The sequence below is a fragment of the Tyto alba genome, unplaced genomic scaffold, assembly GCF_018691265.1.
Source record: "Tyto alba isolate M040663 unplaced genomic scaffold, T.alba_DEE_v4.0 Super-Scaffold_38, whole genome shotgun sequence".
Lineage (NCBI taxonomy): Eukaryota > Metazoa > Chordata > Aves > Strigiformes > Tytonidae > Tyto > Tyto alba.
The window spans coordinates 29,959,232-29,986,592 of NW_024881313.1; the positions used below are offsets into that span (position 1 = coordinate 29,959,232).

Sequence of the window (27,361 nt, forward strand, 5' to 3'; positions counted from 1 at the left end):
ACAAGCTAAGTCAGTGCCGTATTTACTTTGAGAAGTGTTTGTAGCTGCTCTTCTAAAACTGCGTCAAATTTGTATTTATTTGGAGAACAGAGGTTAACAAGTGAAGTCAGACATGGTTTTTCTTTTCTGCCTTAAAAAGTGTTTCTGTGCAGTTTTGGTGGGTGGTGAACTAATATGCAATGAACACTCTGAATTTGAAAATTTGTTACTAGTTATACAGCTAGTAATAGACATGGTGGCTTGATTAAAATATCTGTTATGTAATATAGCAGAACTAAGTTTTAAACTTAAGTATTTTAATTATTAGGTGGAAACGAACAGTTGCAGCCAGAAGGTCAGGAAGATTTACGAGAATCACTGAAAAAAACACTGGAATTCTGTTTATCTAGGTATGTATATACCTAAATGTAGCAAACTGGAGGATAACTAACAAGATCCAGTACTTAACTTGGGATGTATTTTAATGTATTTCTCAGCTGTCACTTAAAACTGAGTGGAAAGGATGAGAATTTGGGGGAAGTAACACACAGATTCAAGCATATCATATTGATGTATGTCTTAAAGCTTACATGAAACTTCAGGGCATAAAACATAAACTAGCGAATATATTGTTTTGAAGTGAGAGTAGTTACAATCAGCTACAGATGAGGTGAATTTTTATGACTCTTAGGGCTTTTTTGTTTTGGTGTGTTTTTTGTTTTTTTTTTGTTTATTTGTTTGTTTTCCAAATTAAAACTGAGTAACTTAAGCCATTTGGTAAGCTTTAAGCTAATAATTTTAAAATTTGCATCTTTAAGCGAATAATGTTAAAATTTGCAATTACTCAGGATTTTTGTATGTGCATCTGTAGATCCCTTTATATTTTAAGCTAAGGATCTGTAGATCCCTTTATATTTTAAGTTCAGGATCAATTAAAAACACAAAACTAAAAAATTGAGGGCTCTGAATCATACATATTCCAGTGTAGACTGATGCAAGATCATCAGAGCAGTTTACTTGTACTTATCTACAAACAAGCACTGAGAATAATTAAAAACATCCTAAACACATGTCTTAATGGCCTAGAACAATTCCTAATCTGTATACTCCTGCATAACCAGTTAGTCAGTGGTCATTTGAAGTAATAAACTTGTAACAGTGTTACATGTTTGGGGGGATAATGTGGTGCCTGAGCAGAAAGATGCCAGTACTGTTGCATGAAGGGGAAAAAAAAGACTTCCATGGTTCCTAGGAAGTGAAATATAGTAGGTGAATGGATCAGGGAGTTTGTGAAAATACTGAAAATAAAATTCAGTGTAGGAATCTGCCTTTTACGATGTGAATTTGTCTCAGCTTTATTGGTGAAAGTTTACATCTGTGACATTTCCCTATTTCCTTTTTTTCTTTCCCAACAGAGAAAATCTTGCCAGTGACATGTACCTTATATCACAGATGGACAGTGATCAGTATGTGCCAATAATGACAGTAGCAAACCTTGATCATGTCAAGAAACTCAGTACTGATATGGATTTGATTGTTGAAGTGCTGAGATGTAAGTAAAATTCCTTCAACACTAGAAACCATTTTGGTTATTGCTGTAGGTCCGTTAACCCGGACTTTCCATCTCTTCCTTTTTTTTTTTTTTTTTTTTTTAATGTATCACAATAAAATGCCATCCTCTTCTGTAAAGCATTAAATAGAGCAAGCAGGTTCCAGTTTAGACCATCGCTGCAGTTTTATCAAAGCTACTTCACATCTGAGATACTGAGTAATGATCTGTGTAAATGAGTAATGTGAGTTTAAACTGTGGGTCAATCCACAGGACTGGAGGATAGCAATGGTTGGCTATAGGCTGTTTTGTAAAAACAGGCAGGGAGGAGGAGTCGCCACACTCTGTTAAGGAGAACCCTGAATATATAGAAGTCAACTATGATGATTGTGGAAACTGTATCTAATGCCTCTGGATCAAGATCAGAGAGGTAGTGTCCAAGGGCGATGCTACAGTAGGCATCTGCTACCAATCTCCAAATCAGGATGGTAAGGCCAGCGAAGCAATGTTTGGGTCACTTAAGCAAGCTTCTGGTCAACAGACTCTGGTTGTTATGGTGCACTTCAACTAGCCAAACATTTGTTGGAAGAACAATACAGCAACTCACATGTCATCCATCAAGTTCCTGGAATGTGTGGAGGACTGCTTCCTCATGCAAGTGCTAGATGTGCCGACCAGGAATGAGGCACTGCTGGACTTGCTACTCACAAACCAAGAAAACCTGCTTTGTAATACTCCAGCTAGCAATAGCCTTTTCTTCAGTGATCACAGTATTGTAGAGTCTGTGATCCTGCTGAGCATGCTGAAGGATAGTACTAAGAGGTTTTAGATTTTAGAAGAGCAAACTTCAGCTTGCTGAGAGCTCAAGAGGGATTCCATGGGAAGCTTCCGTGGAGCATAAAGGAACTAGGTGAGCACTGTGAGTTTTTCAAGAACACTCTCCTGGAGGAAAAAAAAAACAAACAAACAAAAAAAAAACCCAAACCAAACAAACAAAACAAAACAAACAAAAAAAAACAAACCAAAACAAAACAAAACAAAAAAAAACAACAAAAAAAAAAACACAAAAACAAACAAAACAACAACAACAAAAAAAAACCCAAAACAAAACAAACAAACAAACAAAAAAAAAAAGTTTTCCCCTTAAAGGTAAGGGAAGTAGGTGGAGCAGGAGACCCCCCTGGCTTAACTGTGAGCTTCTGAGTCTGCTCAAAACCAAGAGAGAAGCGTACCACAGATGGAAAAGCAGCCAAAACCCATTGAGAACTAAAAGGGCATTGCCAGGGTGTGCAGAGATGCAGTTAGAAAAGCAAAAGCTCAGTTTGAATTGAAATTGGCCAGAAATGTCAACTACAAGAAAGGGTTTTTCAGGTATATAAACAAGAAGCAGAAACAGAAGGAAAATATTGGCCTGCTATTAAACAGGGGAGGTGAATTAGTCACTAACAATGCTGAAAAGGCAGAGGTTCTGAACACTTTTTTCACCTTTGTCTTTACCAGCACTGTTGGGCCCCAGGCCTTGGGAACAAAAATCCAGGTTGATGCAAATACAGACCCACTGTCAGTGAAGGAAGAGTTGGTATGTGAACTATTACAGGAGCTTGACCCCTACAAATTGGTGGACCCTGACAATATCCACCTGAGGGTGTTAAGAGAGCTGGCTGACATTGTTGTGAGGCTGCTGCCCATAATCTGTGAGAAGCTGTAGAGATGAGGGAATGTCACCCCCATCTACAAGAAGGGCTTAATGGAGATTCTAGGAAATGATAGGCCTATCTGTCTTCAGGCCCTGGACAAGTTCAGGAATGAATCCTCCTGGGGGCGATCACAAGTCAAATGGTGCACAAGATTGGGAAAAGCCAGCACAGATTCACCAAGGGCAAATTGTGCTTGACAAACCTGATTGCCTTCTACGACAGAGTAACTTGCTTGGTTGATGTTGGGCGAGCAGTGGGTATTGCCTACTTGGATTTCTCTAAGGCTTTCGATACGGTTCCCCACAGCCTCCTCCCAGAGAAACTGGTGTGTTACAGTCTAGACAAGTGGTGTGTGTGGTGGGTGGGGAACCAGCTGTCAGGTCGCACCCAGGGGTGATGGGAAATAGCTCCTTTTCAAACTGGCACCCTGTCACAAGCGGTGGCCCGTAGGGATTGATACTGGGCCCAACACGGTTTAATATTTTTAAGTGATCTGGATGGTAGGATCAAGTGTACCCAGATGAAGTTTGCTGACGATACCAGAATGGGGAAGTAGATACTTGGGTAGGGAGGAATACCTGGATAGACTGGAAGAGTGGGCTAACGAAAACCATATGAAGTTCAGCAAGGGCAAGTGTAAGGTCTTGCATCTGGGAGAATGTAATCCAGGAGTGCAGTACAGGCTGGGATCTACCTGGCTGGGAAGCAGCTCTGTGGAAAGGGGCCTGGGGGACAACAAGCTTAGTATGAGTGAAGCATGTGCTGCAGTGGCAAAGAAAGCAAACAGGTTGCTCAATTGCATCAACAAGGGCATCACCAGCAGAGATCAAGTCATTATCCCACTCTGCTCAGCACTTGTCAGGCCACACCTGGAATACTGTGTTCAGTTTTGGTCCTCACTATGCAAAAAAGCTGTGCGGAGGCTGGAGAGGGTCCAGAGGAGGGCCACAAAGATGAGCAAAGGACTGTGAAGCCTGCCATGTGAGGAAAGGCTGAGAGAATTGGGTTTGTTCAGCCTTGAGAAGAGAAGGCTTAGGAGACACCTTGTCACCATGTTCCAGTATTTAAAGGTTGGCTGCAAAGAAGATAGAGACTCCCTTTTTACAAGGAGTCACATGGAAAAGGCAAGAGGTGATGGGTACAAGTTACTCCTGGAGAGATTCTGATTGGACACAAAAGGAAAATTTTTCACAATAAGAACACTCAGCCACTTGAATAATCTCCCCATGAAGTGGTGGGTTCCCCAACGTTGGACCCTTTTAAGATTCAGCTGGACAGGGTGCTGGGCTATTTTGTCTAGACTGTGGTTTTGCCAAGAAAGATTGGACCAGATGGTCCCTGAGGGCCCTTCCAACCTGGTATTCTGTGATTAAATTCTCAGAAAAGGCTAATGGATGTTACCACTAAAGTAAGAATCAAAAAAGAACATGACTCCATGTCTGCCTTAGAAGAAAAAGCTAATGAATTGGGATTTTCTAGGCTGGAGCGGTAGGAAGAGTTACTGTAAAAAGCCTTGCATTTTAAAACAGTGCCCACAGCATCTTTCAGGGTGCAAAGCTACCATGATTGCTGACAGCTAAAACACACTGTCTTTTCTCTCTTAGCGTTGCCTTTAGTCCAAGTGGATGAGAAGGGAGAAAAAGTTAGGCCAAATCAGAATCGCTGTATTGTGATTTTACGTGAAGTACCTGAATCTACCCCCATTGAAGTAAGTGTTTAATTGTTTGGTAAAGAATGCTTTTCCCTTATCATTTGGAAGTTAGATTTTGTCTAGATTTCAATAAACATATCACATTTCTTACTACATTGTTAGATTCTAACAGTGCTTCTAAACCTTAGTTTATTGTGTGTGTTGGCATAATAAATATATTTGATAAAAGCATGTTGCTCATAGGAAGACTGGTAAAACCTGTAGCTCTGCAGAGGGCTGAAAAACTGACAGTATTGTTTGGTAGAAATACCATAGCTGGACTCTGGCTTTATCCATGTGTACTTAGCACTCAGCTCCTTGGATAAATAGCAAATGAAGATGAGGGAAGGTAAGTCTTAGAATGGAAAATGCCACTGCTACCCCTTGAAGCTTGTTAGGATAAGTATTTAAAGCTTTGCAAATATTTCCATAATGTCAACAAGTTGTTAAGGATCTCCACTGGTTTGTGGAATAAGTGGAGAACTTGAATCTTTGAAAGATATTCAATGTAGCTTTGATGTTGCTGGGACTGTGACTAATGGAAAGACTAGAAAAAAAATGATTGGGCCATAGATTAAACCTTGAATTTTCAAAAAAGAGAAGGCTCAGATTCTTGATGATGAGTAGATATTTTTAATTTTCTCCCTATTTAGTTTTACAAGGAAGAATAAAGATTCTGAAAGAGTTGGTGCTTTTGATAGTCTTCATACAAAAAAAAAACCCACCATAATGCAGTTTAAAAACTTATAATAAAGTGGCGGCCTTAATGAACAGAAGCATGAAACAAAATGCTAAAAGAAATTGGAGGGAAAAAGTTAAATATGCTAGATACAAAGCTTAAATATCATCTGCATTTAGTTTTCTAAATGAATTGTAACCTTTCAAAGACTGCCTAGCTTTCAATTTTACAGGGTTTTGGTGTTTTTCTGCTTTCATCAGTTTGCCAGGTTGGATATATCAGCACTGGGTGGTCACTTTTAGATGGTTAACAACAACAATGTTCTGAGAGTCTTTATTTTCAAAAGAGGTCGTCTGAAGTGTTTTATATGTTATGTGTTTAAATTTGCCAGACTGGAAAATCTAGACCTAACTGGTAAGATTTAATAGGCTATGTTTTCTGGTGTAGCGTGGTCAGGCTTTATTTAAGCAGCAAAGTTTCAAAATACTGTAAGGCCTCCTAAGTTACATTGTTTTTTGATGCTGATTGCCTCAACTCTGACAAAAATAAATAATATGCAAATAGATTAAAGTAAATATAAAGTCCAAGGTGTGTTTTTTCTGTAGAAACTAGCTGATTATTTTTGATGTAGCATAATCACAGTTTCAGATATATTAGTCTGTAGACTCTTAAGTTAAAGTGTATCTCCAGGTTTCTGCTGAAGGGGTGGGGGTTCTCCTATCTTATGCAGTACGCACAAATTTTCATGTGGTTCTGGGGAAAGGGGAGAAATAGACATTTTTCCCACACTTGATGCCAAATTTAAATGTGTCTCTATGGCCTAAATAGCTTATCTCCCCTGATTTAAAGGGAGCAGGCAACTTCAACTTGCAGTGTGGCCTTAGATGATGCCTGTTTGAATTCCTTCTAGCTAGCAGGCAGATTGGAGTGAGCTAACAGTACTGCATGTGTTCTGCAGTTTCAGGTCTGTTTTGTAAGCCTGAAAGTGTTTTATCTTTCTTACTTGGAGTTCCAGAGTTCTGCACTTTAAAATTGATGTTTCCTTCTGTCTGCCCATTTTTTTTTCTCTCCCACCCTTTTCTCTCCCTTCTTATCAAAACCATTTTCTTTAGGAGGTTGAAGCACTTTTCAAAGGAGATAATTTGCCTAAGTTTATCAACTGTGAGTTTGCCTATAATGACAGTTGGTTCATCACGTTTGAATCAGAAGCTGATGCACAGCAGGTAACACTTTTCTCAAAGCATTTTAGAATATAACAGTAAAAAAGGGTGGGGTGAGGGCAGATTGATGTGTTATAAACTGTATGACAAATATGTAACAACTTAAGAAGAAAAATACCCAAACCTCTAAAACCAGTAATGCTTCCCCTTAACTAATATCCAGGTATCAGTACTACTAAACATAACCCTGTAAGAGTTTTATCTTGTTTGCATATCCTGGCTTCCTGGCCAAAGCTATAATTTTTGGTAATAAGAACACTGATAATTTGGATGACACATTGAAGTGCTTCAATTATAAGAATTAAAATCTTGTTTTAATGCTACTGAAGCACTTCTGCAATGAGAACATAAGTCTTGCTGAATGCAGGTTATATAGGAGGATTTTCTATAGTCTTAACATTAGCAGACATTTCAAGAATTAATGTGAGGCTTTGCCTGTCAAAATTTACGTTTCTTTTGTTTAAATTATATTTAACAAATTTTATAATTACTTTTTTAAAGGCTTACAGATATCTTAGAGAAGAAGTGAAAACTTTCCAAGGAAAACCGATTAAGGTAAGTAGAACTTGATGGGGTTTCTAGTGCATGTCTGTATATGTTCTGTTTTTTTGTGTGGCGCTCTGTGTTTTCTAAGATAAATTTATAAGTGGTCTAATCTTAGCAGCTTTGACCTGGAGATGGATTTTGAAATGTAGCACATGCCATTTTACTTTTCCTCCTTTCTGGCAGTGGTATATCCATCCCAGCTTTAGGCCAGCAGGGCAGCATTCAGCTGTTCCTGCTCTCCTCGAAGGAGAAATCAGTGACTGTTAAGTGTCCAGTAAAAGTCTGAGAGCTGCTAGTTTGAATCATCCTGATTTAATTTGAAAGGCTGCTGTAATAAATAATCTAATCTCCTTTGCAGGCAAGGATAAAAGCAAAGGCAATAGCTATAAACACATTTTTGCCAAAGAATGGATACAGACCTCTGGATATGAATCTCTACACACAGCAGCGTTACACAACATCCTTTTACTTACCTCCGGTGTACAGTCCTCATCAGCAGTTTCCGTTGTACAGCTTAATTGGCCCACAGACCTGGTCAGCCACGCATAGCTACCTTGACCCTTCATTGGTAAGTCTCTTGATTATGAAACAGTTGCATTCTATTTTGAAGTTGGTATTATTTTCTTATCAAGTCTTGAGGCGTAGGAAGCATATGTATCCTGAGGAGGGGAGTTTAAGGTACTGATTCTTCTTGAAAAACAGTTCTTCAAAATTCTTGCCACGGTGTACAAGATAAATTACTTCAAAATTGCATGTGATCTCAGACTCCAGTGTTGTTCTTAACCTTTTAGTTTTTGAAGTAGTTCTTTTTAGTAAAAATTATTTATTAACCATTACCAAAAGAAATCTTTACTAAAGACTTCTTTTAGTAACGGTTAAAAGCCTCTGTAGAAATTAGATCTCCAGAAAATGTACGTGTATACCAGAAAAAGCAGTTCTGATATGCAGGGAATAAACTTAATGGAATCAGATAAATAAGGATAACATAGTATCTTGATCTTCCAGGAGGAAAATAATATCTAGGTTAACATGCTGAATTACCCTATCCAACACGTTCTTAAAGCAAAGTATTTTATGTGCGAAAGTAACATCTTTTTTGGCAATAAAGAATAAAATTACTTTTGCTAATAAAAATAATTCACTTTAAAATTGCTTATTTTAAAAAATAGTAAGGGGGCTGTGGACAAGCTTTAGAGCTAGTGTGGTAGCATTAAGTCTTTATATTCTGCAGTGGGACATCCGCTGTGTGCTGCAATGCTGCTTCCATCTCCTCCTCTACTGTGACAGTCCCATCAGAATTACCTTGGCCCCTTTTAGTGTGCCTTTGTTATCCTACAAAAACTAATATGAATATAGTTTTATTTTAATAACTGGGAGACTAGTGTTTGTCCTATGTGGAACTTCTTTCTCCCATCTGTAAATGACTTTACTTGCAGCTAAAAGAAACTAGGGTAGCAATGCTCAAAATCAGAACCTTTTTAGAGTTTTTTTGGCAGAGGATTAAAGTGTCCTTGAACAAACTTGAGCAAACTTCCTGTGTACTGAACAGCAAGCTAATCAAAAAGTTGGTGTGCTAAACACTTCACACACAGGGAAGGTAGCCAGAGCTCTTGCAGGGGAAGGCTTTTTGAGGAGGATGAAGAATGCGGCAGAGACAGGGTAGCTAGCATAGGGAACATTATTCCAGGAGGAAGCCACCTTGTTAAGGAGCAATGAATGTGATTGTTCCTTTAGATAAACTAAGACTGTCTGTTGCACAGTCTTCCTGTGGGATAGTGAAGTAGTTGGATGGCACTGGTGTAGATGATGCAGATTAATTGGCTGCAGGTTCAAGTACAGCATAGTCTCTATCTTCATTATGTCATCCTGGAACTTTTTGTATTCCGGAAAGTTTACTAGTCCTGGCCTTTGGGGGAAGACATTGCAAGTTTGCCAGCATTAAAGATGTCATACCTTTCTTAGTAAAAACAGAAAATTAACTGGCAGAGCTTTGTCTCTACTGTTTTGCAGCATATTGTCATTGGTTGGCTGCATTCTGTGTACGTTAGTGTAATACGATGTTTCTTGAACCTTTTATAGGAAGAGCTATATTTGAATAGAAATTACTTGTGAGGAGAACAGGGACCATGAGGAACAATGACACAGGAATAATTTTCATGAGATGGGGTTGCAGTTTACATGTAGAGATTCGTGTGCAAATACAGCAGAAGTTTTTCTCCCTTTCTGCTACTGCATGAACGCTAACAGTGCTCTGCCTCATCTCTAATTTGAGATTAAATACACCTAGTAGTGTGGGCATACAGTTTTAGTTTTGAAACTATATATGGCAACACATGTTCTAAAAATTCTAAAACTACCTACATCATCAATTACTTCAACTAGATATTTCATAAAATACTTTTGTCCTACTTGTTTTTTAAAAAAAAGTGTACTTTTGATGAGCCAGATGACTTCTGTGGAAAAAGTAAATTGATGCTTTTGGTATTAGTGGAAAATGAAAATTACATTATTTTTTTTCTCTACCGAAAAGGTCACCCATCCTTACAAAGAAAGAAGGGGTGAATATTACTAGTGTCCCTTTAGGCAATGAGTTAAACTTGTTTTCCTTTATGTTGAATGTCTTCTCATTATTCAGGTTCGGTAGTTGCTTACTAGCTTTGATTTAATTTTACAGCATTCAAGTTGTAACTATTAAAGCAGAAAGCACTTCAAAGCAGTATTTTGATGAAATGGTTCATAAAATAGCTTTATTAAACTCCTAATGGCCTATTTTTGTAATCTTAGCACATGACAGTAAATGCTACCTAGGTTAGGCTAACAGTAGTTTGGCATGACAGCTCTGGTGAAAAATTTTATTTTTTATTGATTAGTGATTTGCCTTAACTTTTTGCAAGAAAGGTTAGTCAAGCTTTAAGATAACTGTAGGAAATTATCTTAATCCCAGCTGTTTCTCATAATTTAATTAAGTGTAGGAGTGCTACATAGAAGTCTTAGTGTTCTGCATTTTAGTTATTTTCAGGGGGAGAAGACAAGCAAGTATTTGCCGTTGCTAATAATATTTCCTAAATGAAACTCATTCACACACTTTAAAGAAAAAAGTGTGCTAGTGAGGTCGGAGAAATTACTATGAGCATGCTTCAGATTTTGAGATATCTTGCTCATACAAGACATTGATATACACCCACCCGCAAAAAATATTTTGCTAATGTTGCTTCTTCAGGCAATAAGACAGTAATTCACATGTAGAATAAGGTGGTAAGATGTGAAAAGAATCAGAATTCCACTTAAGATCTGCTTATTCTCGAGGCTTTATTTAGGTGTCATGTGGAAGGTAAGTAGAATGGGGAACTAAAAATTTTATTTTTTTTCTTTTTAGGGAAGGATTCACCTATAAATTATAAGAAAAAGTTACAGGCTGTGTAGGTTAAAGGCTGTTTGATGAAGTACCACCTCTGTACTCTGAAGTCACGCATAGTATGGTGTGAAATAGAAGTGTAACTGCCAAGAATTTTGGCTCAATGTTTTTCAATCCCCTCAAATTATCAGAACTTGAATATGTGTAGTGGCTGTCTTCTCAAAACCCAGCATTTTCTAAGTGGGTTACAAGGCGCTGGACAAATGCTCTATTGCTGTTTGAGCCAATCTCTTAAGTACTGACCTGCATAGAATAACATAAAATACAGGGTTAAGAAAAAACAATACGCTGTTTATAATTATGGGCATGCAATATATTCTTTAGGTAACACCATTTCCAAATACTGGATTTATCAATGGGTTCACATCTCCAACCTTCAAGCCTGCTGCTTCTCCACTGACCACACTCAGACAATATCCTCCCAGAAACAGGCAAGTTCAACTATCTTTTAACAGTATACATACTATTTTATTATCTGACATGTGGGGTTTGAATCTGCTTATTTTATTAAAACCAACTAGCTTGAAAATACGTGTGAAATTGAACCTAGTGCAAGGTTAAGTGAGGCTGAAGTGCAGGTGGTGCTATTGTTAGTGGATGTACTGTTTCTAAATGTACATGGCCAGTCTGAAAGCTGAAAACTTGTCAGTTCCATGATTTAGGGTATTCAGATGAAATATTGTGAATGATGACATGTGATCAGCAGGCTTATTCATGTAGTATTTTCAGTTTCAAGTAGCTTTTAGTAAAGCCATAGTTGAAAATAGACAGTGAAAAGGTTCTTTTTAACAGGTCCTGTGAATTATCACAATTAATATTTATCATTCTTACAAATGAAATATACAACAAAGGACTAAAGATCTTGCTTCTTCTGAATTCTATGTATAGACTAAGGCCTCAGAAGATCTCTCATAGTACGTATGTTGAAATGACTTTTGAATTTGTAGGAATCCTAGCAAGTCTCATATACGACATACAATACCCAGTGCAGAAAGGGGACCTGGGCTTCTAGACAGTCCTACAATATTCAACTTTTCTGCTGATCGTTTAATCAATGGCGTCAGGAGTCCACAGACGCGGCAGCCGGGACAAAACAGGACACGGATGCAGAATGCTACTACAAGTTATACCAAGAGGGAAGTAGGAACTGGACGGATGGAACAGACCAGTGTTGACTCGTCTCCTGGATTGGGTAGAGGAAGGTGAGTGTACTCCGTAGTTGTCCTCTGAACAACCTGATATTGCCGCTTCTAAGCTACTTCTTTTAGTAAAGAGGTATGGTACTAGTACTTTTCTCATTACTGTTTTAAACTGAGACTGTCTCTACTCAAAGCTAAAATTTTAGTCAGTACTCTAGAGAAAGTACTAAATACAGAAAAAATGCGAAGTGGACTTGCGTACTTTCCTACCAAAAAACTGAAAATCAGTAATGGCAGCTGATGAACAATTTACAGCAATAAAATCTAATCCTCTATCCTTTCTTCATCTGTTATAAGACAGTTTTTGCATATTATTTGCTTGACTTTAATGAAGCAGTTCTGCCCATTCCATTGTTCAGCAGTGTAGATTGTGCATCTGAACCTGTCCTAGTGCTTATTGTTAATCTTTTCATTTGAAAGATCGGAATTTTGCCCAAATGAGGTATTTAGAACAACAGAGGTGATGCATTAGTATGGAGAGAGGAGAAAGTATTACATGCAACTAAGAAAACAATTGTTATGCAGTTTAAAAAACAAACAAAAAACAACACCTGGAGAGCTGAAAATTAGTGGCACCACTATTAATGTGAGAGTTTAACAGTCTCACCTTGGAATTTTTAAAATACATTACAATTCTAATACGTGCTTTATAAAAGTACTCTGCAACTTTGTTTAATGACAGCTGTGTTTGTGTCGTCAGGTAAATGACATTTTGAGTGACTTACTGAATTGGAAGGTAACTAGTGTCGCAGATGATCCTGTATTAGCCTTGTATTGTATCATTACAAAATTAAGTGGGGATTTTGTACAAGGATTGTAATACTTCTCTAAATTTAATTTGCCAAATTGTGTTATAACTAGTGGATGAAAATATGACTAAGTACATAGGAAACAAGATTGCTCAAACTATAGGCTACAAAAAATATACAGGAATAGTCAGTACTTAGTTATATTCTGATTTTCAGTATTGAATACATTCAGAATATTAAAAGTCAAACAGAAAACTTAAAAGATATATAGAAACCAAGTTAGAATGCATTGCAAATTTTAAACTGCTGCTTGGAGGGACTTTACCTGAAGCAGGGTTGGGAAAGAAGCACCGAAAATGTTTTGGAGGGACTTTACCTGAATTGAAAATAGCCATATTTCAAGTTACATATGTATCACAAACAGAAACAAAACAAAAACAACAAAACAAGCACAACCAAAACAAAAAGACCAAAACCTTTTCTTTGGATATTGAAAGGTTTTGTCTAAGCCTTATATATAATCAGCACTGAGATGCTTTTAATGTAGGAATTATTTCTAACCAGTATATTCTTATGCTCACTTATGTAAGATCCGTACCTTTATTTTAATGAGAGCTTGCTAGAAATTTTTCCCTAAAACATTTTTTTAATAACGCTTCTAGAATGAAAATGGATGAAATAGCACTTTGAATTAATTTCTCCTGTTTTCACCAACTGCCTTCTGTTCATTTATGGGCAAGGTTCTGATAACTGCTTTCTTTCCCTCAGGAAAAACTCATACGGCTACCGAAAGAAAAGAGAGGACAAGTTTACAGTGAGTGTACATGATTGTATTAATCTATAATAAAAGTAGAGTAACAAGGCAATAGTATGGATATTATGTGGAGTAGCAGGTGAGATAAGTTATTGCACAAGCAATTGTATGTTACAGTTGACTGAAGATAGCAGCCCATTAGAATCACATGAGTTTATTGCATTTGGGTATCAGAGAAGATTGTCTGTTAATGAAGAAGTCAGGAAAAAGTTAAAATTACTCTTTAGTAGTAGTAAAAAATTTCTATCGTATTGTCACTTTGTCAGTTTGCCAGTGTTCATGTTCAGGGGGAGCTAAACTAACGAATTACTTGATTGTTCATGTAGATATTGAAGAATATTTTATAGATCCATGTGTCATAATGTATAGCTAGAATGTTAGTTAAGTGGTCAGTTCTGTTTCTTAAATGCCCCTCCAAGTACCACTTGGTAGAGGTACACTAACACTATTGAAATATTACAGTTTTGGTAAACTTAAATTCAAGGTGAATACCTAAATAGCCTTGATACTTGAAAAGACTGGACTAGACATTGCGTAGAAGACAAAATACATAATTTTTCTTTGTAGCACTTACGGTTTGATTTGATAAAACCAGCACTTCGATGCAATTCTTTCTTGTCATACATGGCATGTTCATGAAGTTAAACTGGATTATTTCCTTATTCATGTCACAACTGCAAAGTAACCCCCCACTGCATGAGCCATAATATTTTCGTAAAGGTCTGGAATTGTTGCATTTTTGTATTTGTGGCTCCTGCTACCAAGTAGCCCTTAGGGAACTTGAATAAAAGAGTATCAAAGTTTCGAAATCATAAAACAACATGTGGTTCCTTCTCTTTGGTTGTTTTCACTTCTTGTTAAACTTCTTAAAGCTCAGTGAGATCAGTTTACATGTAGGATTCTCAGTACTTTTCTTTTGCTGTTTCAAAGTTCTCAAATTTTTAGACTGATGTTTTCCTATCAGTGTTTTCAAGGAAGTGGTACAGGTTAGGCGTTTGAGTAGCTGGAGTCAAGGGATTATCTTGGACATTCTTACTAAGCAGACAGGCTCTTCTGACTCAGCTGACTTTAAACTTTATTTTAACTTTGAATGTAAAACTGCTAGGTGTGACTCCTTTGGAGACCCATGGTTCCCTTCACTCAGCACCAGGCTTTAATTGCAGCCTGTGCAGCCCAGTTCCTTCTACTCTCTTCTGGCCCATGAATCTTTAGTCTGTACTGTCCAGTGATGCAACTTGAGCAGAGATGAGAGCTGCTGCACACCCAAAACTGTGTACACTGGAAAAGGAGCATACTCTGAAGTGAAAGATTAAAATTTTACCCCTTTAGACTATGGAAGGAATTGAATCCAGGATCCTAGTTGTTGTGTGGTGATGTAGTGATTAGTTAGTGTATGTAGGACATCACTACAACCAGTTGTATTTGAATGGACTGACGACTTGTTTTGATTTTTTTTTTTTTAATGAAAAATTATAATGTATGTGTGCTTGCTTGAGGAAGATCATGAACCTTTTTTGATCAGATTGTATCTGAGGCTATATACATAAGCCAATTACTCAACTTGTTATGACAAGTTGACTTGAGAAATTTTATGCAGTTGGCAGCTTAAAGTTGACTCAAATCTTTCCCTGACCTCAATTTAAGATGTTAATGCTACTTGTCTCTTAGTATGTTGGGTTCTTTAGGACTCATCTGTGTAACGTAAAATGTTTGTAGCAAATATAAAAGTGTTATCCATTGCAGGACTTCAGTCCCCTTTAAGAAAACCAAGTTCTAAAGGAAAAAATGAAAAAAAAAAGTTGTTCCTCTTGCAGCTTGAGCCAGATAAGTGTAGTATCTTAGTGTCTCTCCATGAGCCTTTGACAGGTCATCTGACTTATCTTTTTGGAGGTTTGCGGCTTCCATTGCCGTAGTACTCTTAAACTATGTTCTGGTAGGTAACGCTGGGTCAGTAGCAGTGCTAGGAGTTGCAGTTGTTCTTGCCTCTCTATGTATTCTTCCCTACTTCCCCCATGACACATACTTATTTTGACATAAACTGTAGTTTGTGGAAAGACCTCAAGGGTAGTTTTGTACCTATTGCTCTTCATGAGAAAGAAGGGGGGGAAAAAAACAGTAACACAACACCTTTCTGTCCAGAAGCAATGTTCTTCCTTTCAGACCATCTTGGCTATATACCCCTAAACATTTTTCTTTTCAAAATGGGAAGCATCTCAAAGACTGCTTTGCATTTGGTGTTCTGCAGTGGAGGTCATCTTAGCACAGGCCTGAGCACTGTCATGAAACAGTTACTTCTTTGTTTATATGATGTAGATTAAGTTAATTGGTAACTTTAGTTACAGCATATTACAAAAGGAATTTTATTTTTTCAGTGTAAATAGAATGTAGCTTTACAAATCCTTACAAGCAGTCTTTACAAGTGATCTTTAACTGTGGTGCTCTTAACTACTGAACTGCTGTCTGTAGTGCAAAATAGTTGCATTTAGCCCATTGATTTTTTTTTAGCCTGGGACGCTGTTTTTCTTAGAGAAATTCCCCCTGTTTCAAAAGTATTTTTGACGTTTATCTTTGCATTTTTACAAACTGACCATATAAATTCATATTAGATGAAAATTGCCATTGTCTACACTACATGCAAGTCATGATGTCTTGACATTTCTTAATATAATTGAACATGATGTAAGATTCTTACTGACTCCTGTCTTTCATTTTAAATGTTACCAGCTGTACATAAATGGGCTTTATATTTTCGCTATTTCAGGATATCTAAACCAGTAAGTGTCCATCCCGAAGGAAGGCTCAGTGAGAAGTATTTTCTTACTCTACCAGTATCATTAAAGCTTATGCATATGAAATCTTTAAGGATGCTTATGCCGTCCCATTTAAATAATAGTTAAATATTTTAAGCGCAGTGGTGGGAACTGAAAGCCTCTATTCCTTGGTACTGTGTGGTTTTCTTGGAAGGCAGTATGGGAGAGGTCTCTCTAGGGCTTCACAGATAATTGAATGCAAAATAGAGTTTAGAGTCCCACGTCCGTCTTTTCTGTCATCAGTGCAGTAATCTAAACCTGTTATTTCTATTCCAGAGAGGCCAAACACAGTCTCCACCACCCCCAAAACCTCCATCTCCTAGTTTTGAATTGGGTTTATCTAGCTTTCCTCCGTTACCTGGGGCTGCTGGCAATTTAAAGACCGAAGACCTCTTTGAAAACAGACTATCCAATGTGGTAATAGGACCGTCAAAAGAAAGAGTGAGTAGCCAGTGTTCATTTTTGTTGGGAAAACAAAGAATTGAATACTTCTTGTTTTCATATTTGGTGGCTTATACCTACAAAAAACTTGTGGTTTTACATGCGTCACAAGAAATTATTTTAAAAAGCATCTGTCAAATGATGTGCTGCCGCTGCCTTCACTTATATCTTAGAATTTGTTGGGTATTCTCTTCAACATGGTGTGGAATATGAGCACCGGTACAGGTAGATGTTAATAGTGGAGATAAGAAAATATGCTCTTTGCTGTTCATAATTGCCTCAGGGTTTTTGATAGAATCAGGTGAAAAGTATGTGATAAATATTCCTCCTGTTTGAAAGTCAAACTTCTGAGTGGTACATAAAACACTTTAAAGTGACAGAGACAAACTTTCAAGCACTGAAATATAAAGAAGCTGCTTACATAATCTCAGTACGCTAAGCATGATAGCTGGAACAAGAACTGTTACCAAAACCAGCTGGATCCCAGTGTTGTCTTGTCATATTGCTTGGAAAGATAAAAATATACCAGAATGACTTGGCAACCACTGCTTTCTAGATGTAGTAGAGATGCAGTTGAAAATTAATGTTCAGTAGCTGTTCATAGATTTCATTCTTAGAACTGTCTTTACCATGCCATCTGTGAGTGACAGCATGTTCTCCTCCATCAGGACTCATACAACCCTGTGCACTGTGGAACAGTCTGGGCTATGGAAGCCTATATTGGCTTTTTTTACTAGTTCTAACTTCAGTCTTTCTAGCTGTACCACACCTGCAGAAGTTAACCCCTGGATAGAGCAGTGCAAAGCAGCCTGATAAAACACCTAAATCTATCATGTCTCATCTCTAAAACCCATCAGCTGCAGAAGTGTTTTCTTCGGTGCCCACGTATCAGGGGTAGTCAGGGGGAGGGTATTTGGTAGTCTTGGTAAAGGAAAGAGGAGGCAGCAGGGCAGCCTGCACCCAAAGCAGTGATTGTGCAGAGAAGCCATCTATTCTGCCTCCTGCAAGGGGTAATAGGGACAACTACATTTCAGTGCTGTGGTTAGGGGGAGTGTGCAGGAAAGTGCCACGACAAAAACAATGTTTAACTTGCTGTCAGCCAGTACTCCAGATTGCAGTCTGTTCTTGGCTAAGATCTATTTTTAAAGTATTCTATCTCTAATATTTCTGAAGTGTTTTTTGACTATTGTATTTCAGGTTTTAATTAAAATTCCAGCACATGCTATTGATATTGCAGCTGAAAACCCATTGCTTGTCCTATTACCAGTCTAGTACTTGCTTTGCACTTTACCTCCTGTAAAGAACTTACACTTCTCCCCTGTAAGGGCAGTCTTAATATCAGTCAGACACTGAGATTTTATGGTAGTGCTATGTGCTGTCACATTAAAAAAGCTTCCTTTGATTTCCCAATTTTTTTGTTCTGGCTTGCATGAGTTAGTCTGTATCATTGTGTGGAAGAAAGGGATTTTGCTGTCTTTTCTTGTTGGTGTTAATAAGGAATAACATAACAGCAGCTGGCTCCAAAGAGCAATTGTGTTCTTCTACAAAGGTGTTTGAGTTAATGTTAGAATCTTGCCAACATATACAGGCAGCTTTTCACCATGATATCAACATTTTTTTGTCACGTCACCTGATGTAGAGTTGCCCATCTATAAGACAAGAGTAGCACTGTGTAAGTCCAGTGTACAGAAGCTCACTGACCTTAGGTTGTATAATTTCCGACAGTTGTTATCCAAGCGTCATACCTTTATGCTCTTTGCTTTGTGGTGCTCTTCCAGATGCAGCTCTGGGGAATGGCAGGTGTTAATCATCCCACCTTTTCTAACTAGGAAACTGCAGCACTGTCAGGTCAGGGGCTGAGTGTTTTGGCCTAGAAGCAGCACTTGCACATCTGCTTGGCTTGAAGCTATTCACACTTAACCATGTACTTAAGGTTTTGATGAACTTGGGCCAGAATGCTTAGCAACTTGGTATTTCAAGCCTTTGAACACACTATTACAGTGAGTAAAACTAGAGAAGCTGTTCTTTTATTTCTAAACATCCACCTTTTATAATTTTACTTTGAGTAAAACTAGGTTAAGATCTACTGAAATAATCTATGCTGCCTGATTTAAAAGAATGTCATCAAAAAACGTTTTCCTTTCTAACAGAGACCGCAGGAGTCTCATTTTTTTATGACCTTTGAATGGTGGCTGTGGCAGAGGAAAGATGTTCCTTGTTCCTCTGTGCTTGTGTTCTCCAATTGCTTTTCCTTCTGCTTACTGGAATCTGTTCTGGTTCTAAAGTTGGACAGGCCAGAAGCAATACAAGAAACATAACATGCTTTAAAACAAACAAAATAGTTATAAATGTCAGAAATATGTTTTTCAAGATACAGAGTTGGTTTTCTCTTTCCTTATTCTGTAACAATTTAAATTCACGTGTGCATTCTGAACCTATTTGGCCTTTATCGGGAAGCACAGTATCACTTGGCACTATCAGAATCTTTTGAGGGCTATGGAAAAAGCCTCTTTTGCTTGGTAGCAAATCACACTATAGCATAAGAAAGAGACTTTAATAAATGATGGTCATGTCCTAGTTTGCAAAAACTTCAGTGTTGTGCTTTGTTTTGCTTGGTTGTGTGTTTTTTTTGGTTTTGGTTTTTTTTTTTTTTTTTTAAGATTAGGTCTTTTTTAAGCACCACCTATTGGGAAGATGCAGTTAAAGCTTTGAAGATGACAGTTCTTAGTGCATAACTCTAGGAGACTTTTGTCCTAATTAGGCAAACTAAGAATCATAGAATGGTTTGGGTTGGAAGGGACCTTAAAGATCATCTAGTTCCATCCCCCCTGCCACAGGCAGGGACACCTTCCACTAGACCAGGATGCTCCAAGCCCCGTCCAAGCTGGCCTTGAACCCTTCCAGGGAGGGGGCAGCCACAGCTTCCCTGGGCAACCCGTTCACCACTCTCACAGTGAAGAATTTCTTCCTCATAACTAATCTAAATCCACCCTCTCACTTTAAAACTGTTACCACTTGTGCCATCCCTACACTCCCTGATAGAGAGTACCTCTGGATCTTTCCTGTAGCCCCCTTTAAATATTTGAAGGTTGCTATAAGGTCTCCCTGGAGCCTTCTCCAGGCTGAACAACCCCAACTCTCTCAGCCTGTCCTCGCACAGGAGGTGCTCCAGCATCCTGAGCATCTTCGCGGCCTCCTCTGGGCCTGCTCAGGCAGCTCCCACACTGAGAGCTCCAGACCTGAACGCAATACGTGTTTGTGAACAGGCACAAAGCCTACTTTGTCACCAGCAAGTGCAAAATTCTCAAGTTGAAAGAAGTGATTTTTGTCATCCAGCTATGTCCCAAAGGGAACTAAGCTTCCAACTTTTTGGGAAGGAGCCATAGTGTGTGATGTATTTGTCTGTGTTTCTAAATAATTATAAAGGAAGAAACTTATTTGTTACAATACATATGTTGGATCCTTCTCTAATTTCCTGTAGTTAATTTACCCTTATAAATCCACTTGTAAACTGCTTCCTGACTGTGTTAATCTTCAGGCAAACCATATTAACTGAACATTATGATTGCCCTTCTGTGTCTTTTTTCCTCCTTCAGAACATTAATGTGGATGCAAGTACAAACACTATCCCATCGGGTATTCCTCGAGAGCCATTGTTGCCAGTTTCTTCTACATTGCCCAGGACGTTTGAAAGGTCTCCTTCGCCATCCCAGTCTTCTGAGTAAGCACTTAATTAGATGGCTATAATTATTCTGCTCTGACTCATGTTTGCATTTTCTATCATCAGAAGGCTAGGTGGAGCACTGTAAATAGCTTTTAAAATTTTAATCAGTGAAAGAAATAATATCTTATTGTAACTGTAGTAAATGCAATAAAGCTTAATTTCTGAATAATATCATAATAGTGACTCAGTCACAATAGTCATTCAGCAGACAAAAGTTTAGTCTTGTGTTTTTGTGTCTGCAAGTATTTAAAAGTTTAATAAATAACTTACTGCTTTTTATGTAGATAGCCTTGAAGCATAGAGAGTAAACCCATGATGCTGTGGGCAATAAAGTTTTCAGTAAGACTTTATTTGGAACCTACAAACAAAATTGAGGTGTTTGAGTAACAGAAGTAAGATAACTGAAGAACCAGTTGCTATCAGAATGTCACAAATTACAGGTAGTCAAAAGTTCAACAGGAATACCTTTTTAAATACTTGATAGCATTTTTAAATGCGAGCCTAGTCATAACGTGCTAGGCAAATTATAGCTATAACTTCTTATAGTCATAGCCTAAGTTTTGGACCCATTATTAGATCATTCATCCCCAAGTTTCACTTTTCATGAGCCTTGCTTCCTGCTGGATGCTTACAGGGACTCCAAGGTTGTGGATAAACAGCAGAGAGAGACACAGAGTACAGAAAGGCTTTCTTCTTCCACACTCAGTACTGCATGTAAATCGGTACAAGTCAATGGGGCTGCCATAGTAAGTGACCTTATTACTTCACTTTCTCTTGATGATCCAGTTTGATGCTTTTAACAAAATATTGCTTCCATTGCTACTCAGTGTTGCTTCATCATATGAGCTCAGCATCCTTAAATTTGCCTGTTGGTGGACTCATGATTACTTGCGTGGTACAATTATGCAATTAACAGTACAGAAGTGTTCAAGATAACTTGGTGAATGATAGCTCTTTATCTGAATTCTCTTCTTGGTAGTATCGTTGATGTGGAAGCATTAATACATGTGTTGATATTTAGACCAGAGTATTCATCATCTTTCAGCTATTTTAGAGTTTGCTTGAATCAGAAGTATTTTGCCCTATCATAGTATCCCATTTTTCTGGCATACTGTTCTGCATTTTACCTTGTCTTGAACCTTGTTATCTGTACAGCTTCTGTAAACTTCATACTCTAGCCTTCATCTGCATGTTTTAGTGCAGCAGTCTTTTGGGACAAAGGCTTTACCTTTTTTGTTTATAAAAGTAAATGATTTTTCCTCAGGATGCTTTGTTTAACTCTGCTTTCCTGTTTGCTTTCGATTTTCACAGGAACTGCGAAAGCCTAGCTATGCAGAAATTTGCCAGAGAACAACTAAGGATCCTCCTACATTGCAACCCCAGAAAGAACAGAAGCCAAACACTGTAGCATGTGGGAAAGAAGAAAGAAAGCCCACAGAAACAATAGAGAAAAACAGAGAACCTCCTCCTGCGAAGTCACATCCTGGGCAACCCAAAGACCAGAGGAGACAGTCAGGACGCAGATCGTCCCCTCCAGCCGTTGGCAAACGCTTAAATAAAGAACAGAATACCCCTCCAAAATCTCCTCAGTGAAACTAACACCTAGGAGGGATTCAAAAAGAGGTCTGCTTCCCACAAATTAAACCCATGTTCCCACTAAGATATCTGAGAATGAGTTGCTGGTTAGGAGCTTGCAGTGATACTAGGCATATAACAATGCCTGCAAGTTATTTTTCTGTGAAATATTTTCCCCTCTTGAACAAACATTCTATTTTTTCTGGATATTTCTGGGTAGTTGTTCTAAACCTTACATTTAGGTTGGTGCTTAATTGGAGGTGAAGCTTAGTGTGATTATTTTTTTTCAAGATGTAAAATATTTGTCTTTAAAAAAAATCAACTTTTTATTAAGCCTCTCTGTGGCTGTGTGAGTGCAAGCTCTGTATAGTGAGTTTTTTCTAAACTGTTAAGCAGAAATGTGCTGCTGCAATATTTTTAATGAACTGGTCTGCAAGTACATATCTAAAGTGTCCAAAAGACTGATAACGGCAGCTAGTGTGTAGAGTGCAAGGAAGTAGATATATTTTACAAATTAGTACGTGACCTTGAAGATTTTTTTTTATTGGGCTGCTATACTAAGTGTCAGCAAATGAACTTGCACTTTTAGGTTAAAAGAGTAGTTGTTTCTAGCATTTTAAAAAAAACTTAATTTTTTTTGATGTTTTGCACACACAAAATGAATCCTATGGAGCACCATAGCAGTCTTCTAAAATACTTCCTTTTTTGACTTACTGCAAGCAAGTAACCATCTTCTCACTCCAGAATAAAACTGATGTTATAATTTGCAAATACAAAGCACATTGTGAATAGAAAGGATTAAGTCTGTGAGCTTCTATGGTGGTGAAGCCTGTTAGTGGATGTTATCAGGAGAAAGCACTGTAGCCTTCTTGTGATAACCTTAGCTTCCCTGTGCTTGTAAGGGAGTTAACTGAGTCAGCGCTGTATGTTCTGGTTACCCCTGTGCTCTGTGTAGACTTTTTTTTTTTTTAAACAGCCCCAAGTGCTCTTTGAAAGAGTTCATATCTTTAGTCAGCCTTGTGTTGACATCTTCCTGTAACTACAAGCATTGGCATACGGATTTAAATTTTTTCAAGACGTGAGATAATGGTGTTTGTTTTGTGTGGTGGAGGAAGAGATCCCTGATACTTACCTCTGGGATGAGGTTTCTCACACTTACTTACTTTAGAAGTGATGCGCTTTCTGAAGGACAAGGATGCACTAAATTAGCAAGTTTCTAATAAAGTTGAATATAAATTATTTTTGTTTTAAAATGCCTAAAGTTTTTCTTTAAGTGTTTAAACTGCAGGAAGTTCAGACAAAACTCATTCCTGCTGACTATGACAGTACAGTTTATTCCACAAAAATGTTTATTTAAACAACTGATTTTTTTAAAGAATTATTTCCATCCAATATTTAAAGACTTGAATTTTATTTAAACTTGAAAATGACTTTGCCTTAACTTTTGTACAAGACAGCTTAGAGTTAATGAGGTCTGACCCCGTGGAGGGTTAGTGTGAGTGGAATACAGAATTACTCAGTTACAGTATGTATCTATTGTCACTGGTCTTACTGGGTAAACATACTGTAGTAAAGGAACTAGCAGCAGTTTTTTGTAATATACCTTAAAGATCTTAAACAGTTGATCTTTTTCAGATTGTTGAAAAATCTGTAAATGCAAATAGTCAATACTGTATTAAATATGTGCACTTGGAAGTGTGTGCTTTGCTTGTACAGTTGTAAATAATCAGAACATATAAAAAGGTACCCTAAAGAAAAAAATCTGATAAAAATTATTGATATTATAAATGTTGCTGTTGAGCTGGATGTAGATAAACTAAATGTTGTGGTTTGAATATTACTTTAATTTGTTGGTTTTTCTTTTTCTTATTTTATTCTGGTGTGCTGAACTGACTCTGCCTCTTCACTGCAAAAGGGAAATGGAACGAAAGTCTTATTTGAAAGCCCTCAAATGTTTTCCTAAGTCCCTCTAAAAACAAGTGATTTAACCAATTCAAAAGTGTTCTGCAATGTAAATAGTGAATTTCAGCAGTCAAACTGTAATTTTAAGTCATTAATAAAATAAAATCTAATTGGAGAAGACTTGACTGCTACAAAAATATACACTGAAGCTTACTTGTCTGCTTTCAAGAATATCAGTGCTTTCCTTAGTGTATGATTCATAGAACTGTAAAGTAACTATAGAAGTTGACTCCTGATAAATTTCCTATTACAAGCATCAATTGGTAACTAGTTGGCCTTTTAAATCCAGCCTGTTGTATGCTGCAGAATTGGTCAAAATAGGGCATGCTGGAATCTGTTGATTTTTCTCGTTTAAAAAGCGCACTTTGAATGCTGTGGGAGGAGATAGGACTCTGACATCACCAAAACTGCTCAACTAGTTCTATCATCAGATTTTTAATATGCTTCTCCTTTCCCCAGTGGCAGTGAAAATGGTGGCTAGATTTGTGTATGGTTTAGGCCAGCTGTATGATTCATTTTGTTTGTCTGCTGCAAGTGAAAGGCTTACCAGCTGCAAACAATCACAAGTGGTTCCTTACAGCGACTGTGTACAGCTAGTCATAATACCCAACTGGTACCGAAGGTAATATATTGAGACCAGCGGGATGTGTTGTGCTGTTCTAATGTATTCTGCTGCCATTTGTGCTAGGTCAATACACTGTAATTACTGCTTACCCAGCAACAGTCTGTTGCATCGAAAGTTTAAACCTTCCTCTGATGTGGTTTTTATAGCTTTTTTTAAAAAGAAAAAAGTGACACGCCAAATAGCTGTGTAATATACAACTTATTCTTACTGCATTTTACTTCTGGGTTTTGTTTTTTTTTGGTTTTTTTTTTTTTTTTTTTGTTGTTGTTTTTTCCACTCAGTGACAAAATGGAGTTTTCGGAGTAGAATTGTGAAGTTGCATGCAGACTGTTGCTACGATACATAGAGAGATTAAAATGTGGCTTTTAAAATTAAAAACCTCCCAAAAGCAGTAGCTGAGTTAAAATTTCAGGGATACAGTAACTAAAATTGGCGTTTTACCTTGTAGGACTCTCTGGTGATGCTTTTCATTTTGAAAACAAGTCAAAACGGGATCTGAGACTCTTCTTCCAGGAATTTAAAAAAAAAACAAAGATTGCTTTTAATACTTAATGTTGTTTCAGATCACTCCCCCACCATGAACTGTCACTTGCCACATAGAAATCTGTGAATTGTGGCAAATGTTTTTTATGTTGCTGCATTATCCTTCAGAGACTTCAGCAGTTGGCATAGAAAGGCCCTTGTTTGAGTGTGCTGCAGTGTATCACGAGCAACAGCTGAGTGTAATGGTGCATACCTATCTCTGTATCTCCTTCAGCTAGCTACAGTTAGGGATTTTTATGTGCTTTGTAACCTATTACACTAATAGCAGCAGACAATCGAAGATTTCTAAGGAGACCTAACAGCTGCCAATTCATGAAATAGAAGTGTAATATGGGAGCCTTCTTGAGGGTTTTTGTTTTTGTTCTTCTTCCATTAAGACTGGAATCAAGCTTACATGTAAACTATCAGTAATTTAAGTTTCATTTTGTGTCATAAAATGTAAAACTGTCTAATTTGAAAAAAAAAAACATGTAGGTTATGAAAAATAAAGATTTAGGCACTGTTGATTTCCTGATTTTTTTTAATTAAACTTTTCTTCAGCAGTATTTTTCATTACCTTTTTGTCTCTTGCTCCCATTTTTGGAAATCGTATATTTCTGATTTTGGGAAAAAAATATTTGCTTGCTTTACTGTTCAGCTCAGCTGTTGTAACCATCACCTAAGGCTACATGCAAGCCTTATGTAGCAGCAGCAAGAACACCTATAATATAACTCTGAAGGCAGCGATATCTATCTCTATTAGGTAATTACGACTGGTTAACATTTTTAAAAGAAACAAAAAAAAAGCTGATGTGATGTTTTGTTTACTAGAGGTTATCATCTTCATTAGTGGTTTCTTCAGGTTATTAGATAAGGTGTTGGCTTGGTCTTAAACGTGTATTTTAGCATTTGGGTTAGTGCTTTGGTTGCAGGGTTCTTGAATCCAGAGATGTCCTGGGATTATTTTTGCCTATGACTGGTTTTAGAGGTTATCCTGGTCATGCCTCTAGGAAAGAAAAGCTTCTGGGATACCCTCCCTCTAAGTAAAAGATCTATTTTGGAAATACTTTAAATACTTTTTTTTTGTTTGTTTAGGTTTTCCTCTCAGCTATATCTGACCAAGTTTAACAGTGGACATAAGCACGGAAGTCTTAACAATTACTGTGTTTTATAAGCATCTTGAGAAGTGTTGCAGTATTATTCTTCAGGCTGGATGTTCTATAAGCTTCTGGACACGTTAGGCTGCTTCCTGCTTTATTTCATCCCTACTGTCTGCTCAGCAGAGTAGGGCAATACAGGAATACCTGTGTACATTGGGCACTGCAAGTTTTCTGCATGTTAGAAAAGTCAGTTAAACGTTAGGTTTTGGTGGTGACACGGGCTACAAGTAGTTGAAGACAGCCAGTTTTCACTTCATGGAGTATCCTATTCTGCACTTGGAACTCAGTTTTCTATTAATTAACATGTAATAACACAGGGAAATTTGTCAGCAATGTTGCCGTAATTCTAGTGTGGCTCTTGAGCGCCACCCCAGCTTTGGCAGAAACCAGGAATTTATTCGTTCATGCAACAAAATTCAGCTGTTTCCCCTTGTGCTAGTCTTCCCCAATACAAAGGTATGTTTGATGATGGCTGCACTAATATTTATGTTGCACAAATTGGTTTGTTTCCTCTTGGGCATAAGAAGAAAGAACGAATATGGAAGATCACATGCAATTGAATATCCAGGGGTTACTTATTGTCACAGAAAATGTGACTCATTGCATTTTGATCATAAGGCTGCTTTAGAAAAAAAAAAAAACCCAAACCATTTTATGAAGTTTTAAGTTTTCTAATACGCTTTTACTTCACAAACCTCTGGAAGCTAAAACCTCCTATTCTGTTGATTATCACGACTAGGCTTCTCTGAGTGCAACCACTTAAGTCAGGGAAGTGGTTGGTTTTCAAATTTTGCTGGTATATAGGTGGGAGTAACATTACCCACTTCATCTGCTTTTGAGAGAACAAGCTGTGTAGCAGCATAGACCCCTGGTGCCATCTGGTTACAGTAGCTCAGTTACTGCACCATCTACTCAGTATGGATTATATATCTTTCATATATTTTAATGTTCGACTTAAGTTGATCAAGTAGAAATCTACTCCTATTGAAGTGGTGCATGGGACAC

The 27,361-nt window shown here is 37.6% G+C and overlaps 1 protein-coding gene across 2 annotated transcripts in view; it reads left to right on the forward strand.

The window, feature by feature from the left end:
• LARP4B (La ribonucleoprotein 4B) overlaps window positions 1-23,326 on the forward strand; it is a 58,088-nt gene extending 34,762 nt beyond the window's left edge. The window contains exons 5-17 of one of the 2 annotated variants that reach the window (XM_042801904.1): window positions 308-389; window positions 1,395-1,531; window positions 4,830-4,933; window positions 6,707-6,817; window positions 7,316-7,369; window positions 7,719-7,928; window positions 11,100-11,206; window positions 11,723-11,977; window positions 13,492-13,537; window positions 16,624-16,788; window positions 20,385-20,509; window positions 21,147-21,258; window positions 21,824-23,326. In XM_042801904.1, the coding sequence (XP_042657838.1) occupies window positions 308-389; window positions 1,395-1,531; window positions 4,830-4,933; window positions 6,707-6,817; window positions 7,316-7,369; window positions 7,719-7,928; window positions 11,100-11,206; window positions 11,723-11,977; window positions 13,492-13,537; window positions 16,624-16,788; window positions 20,385-20,509; window positions 21,147-21,258; window positions 21,824-22,105 (1,790 nt within the window). In that variant the 3' untranslated portion in view covers window positions 22,106-23,326. The remainder of the gene's footprint in view (window positions 1-307; window positions 390-1,394; window positions 1,532-4,829; window positions 4,934-6,706; window positions 6,818-7,315; window positions 7,370-7,718; window positions 7,929-11,099; window positions 11,207-11,722; window positions 11,978-13,491; window positions 13,538-16,623; window positions 16,789-20,384; window positions 20,510-21,146; window positions 21,259-21,823) is intronic. The other variant, XM_042801905.1, reaches the window with a different exon arrangement.
• The last annotated feature ends 4,035 nt before the right edge of the window (window positions 23,327-27,361 follow it).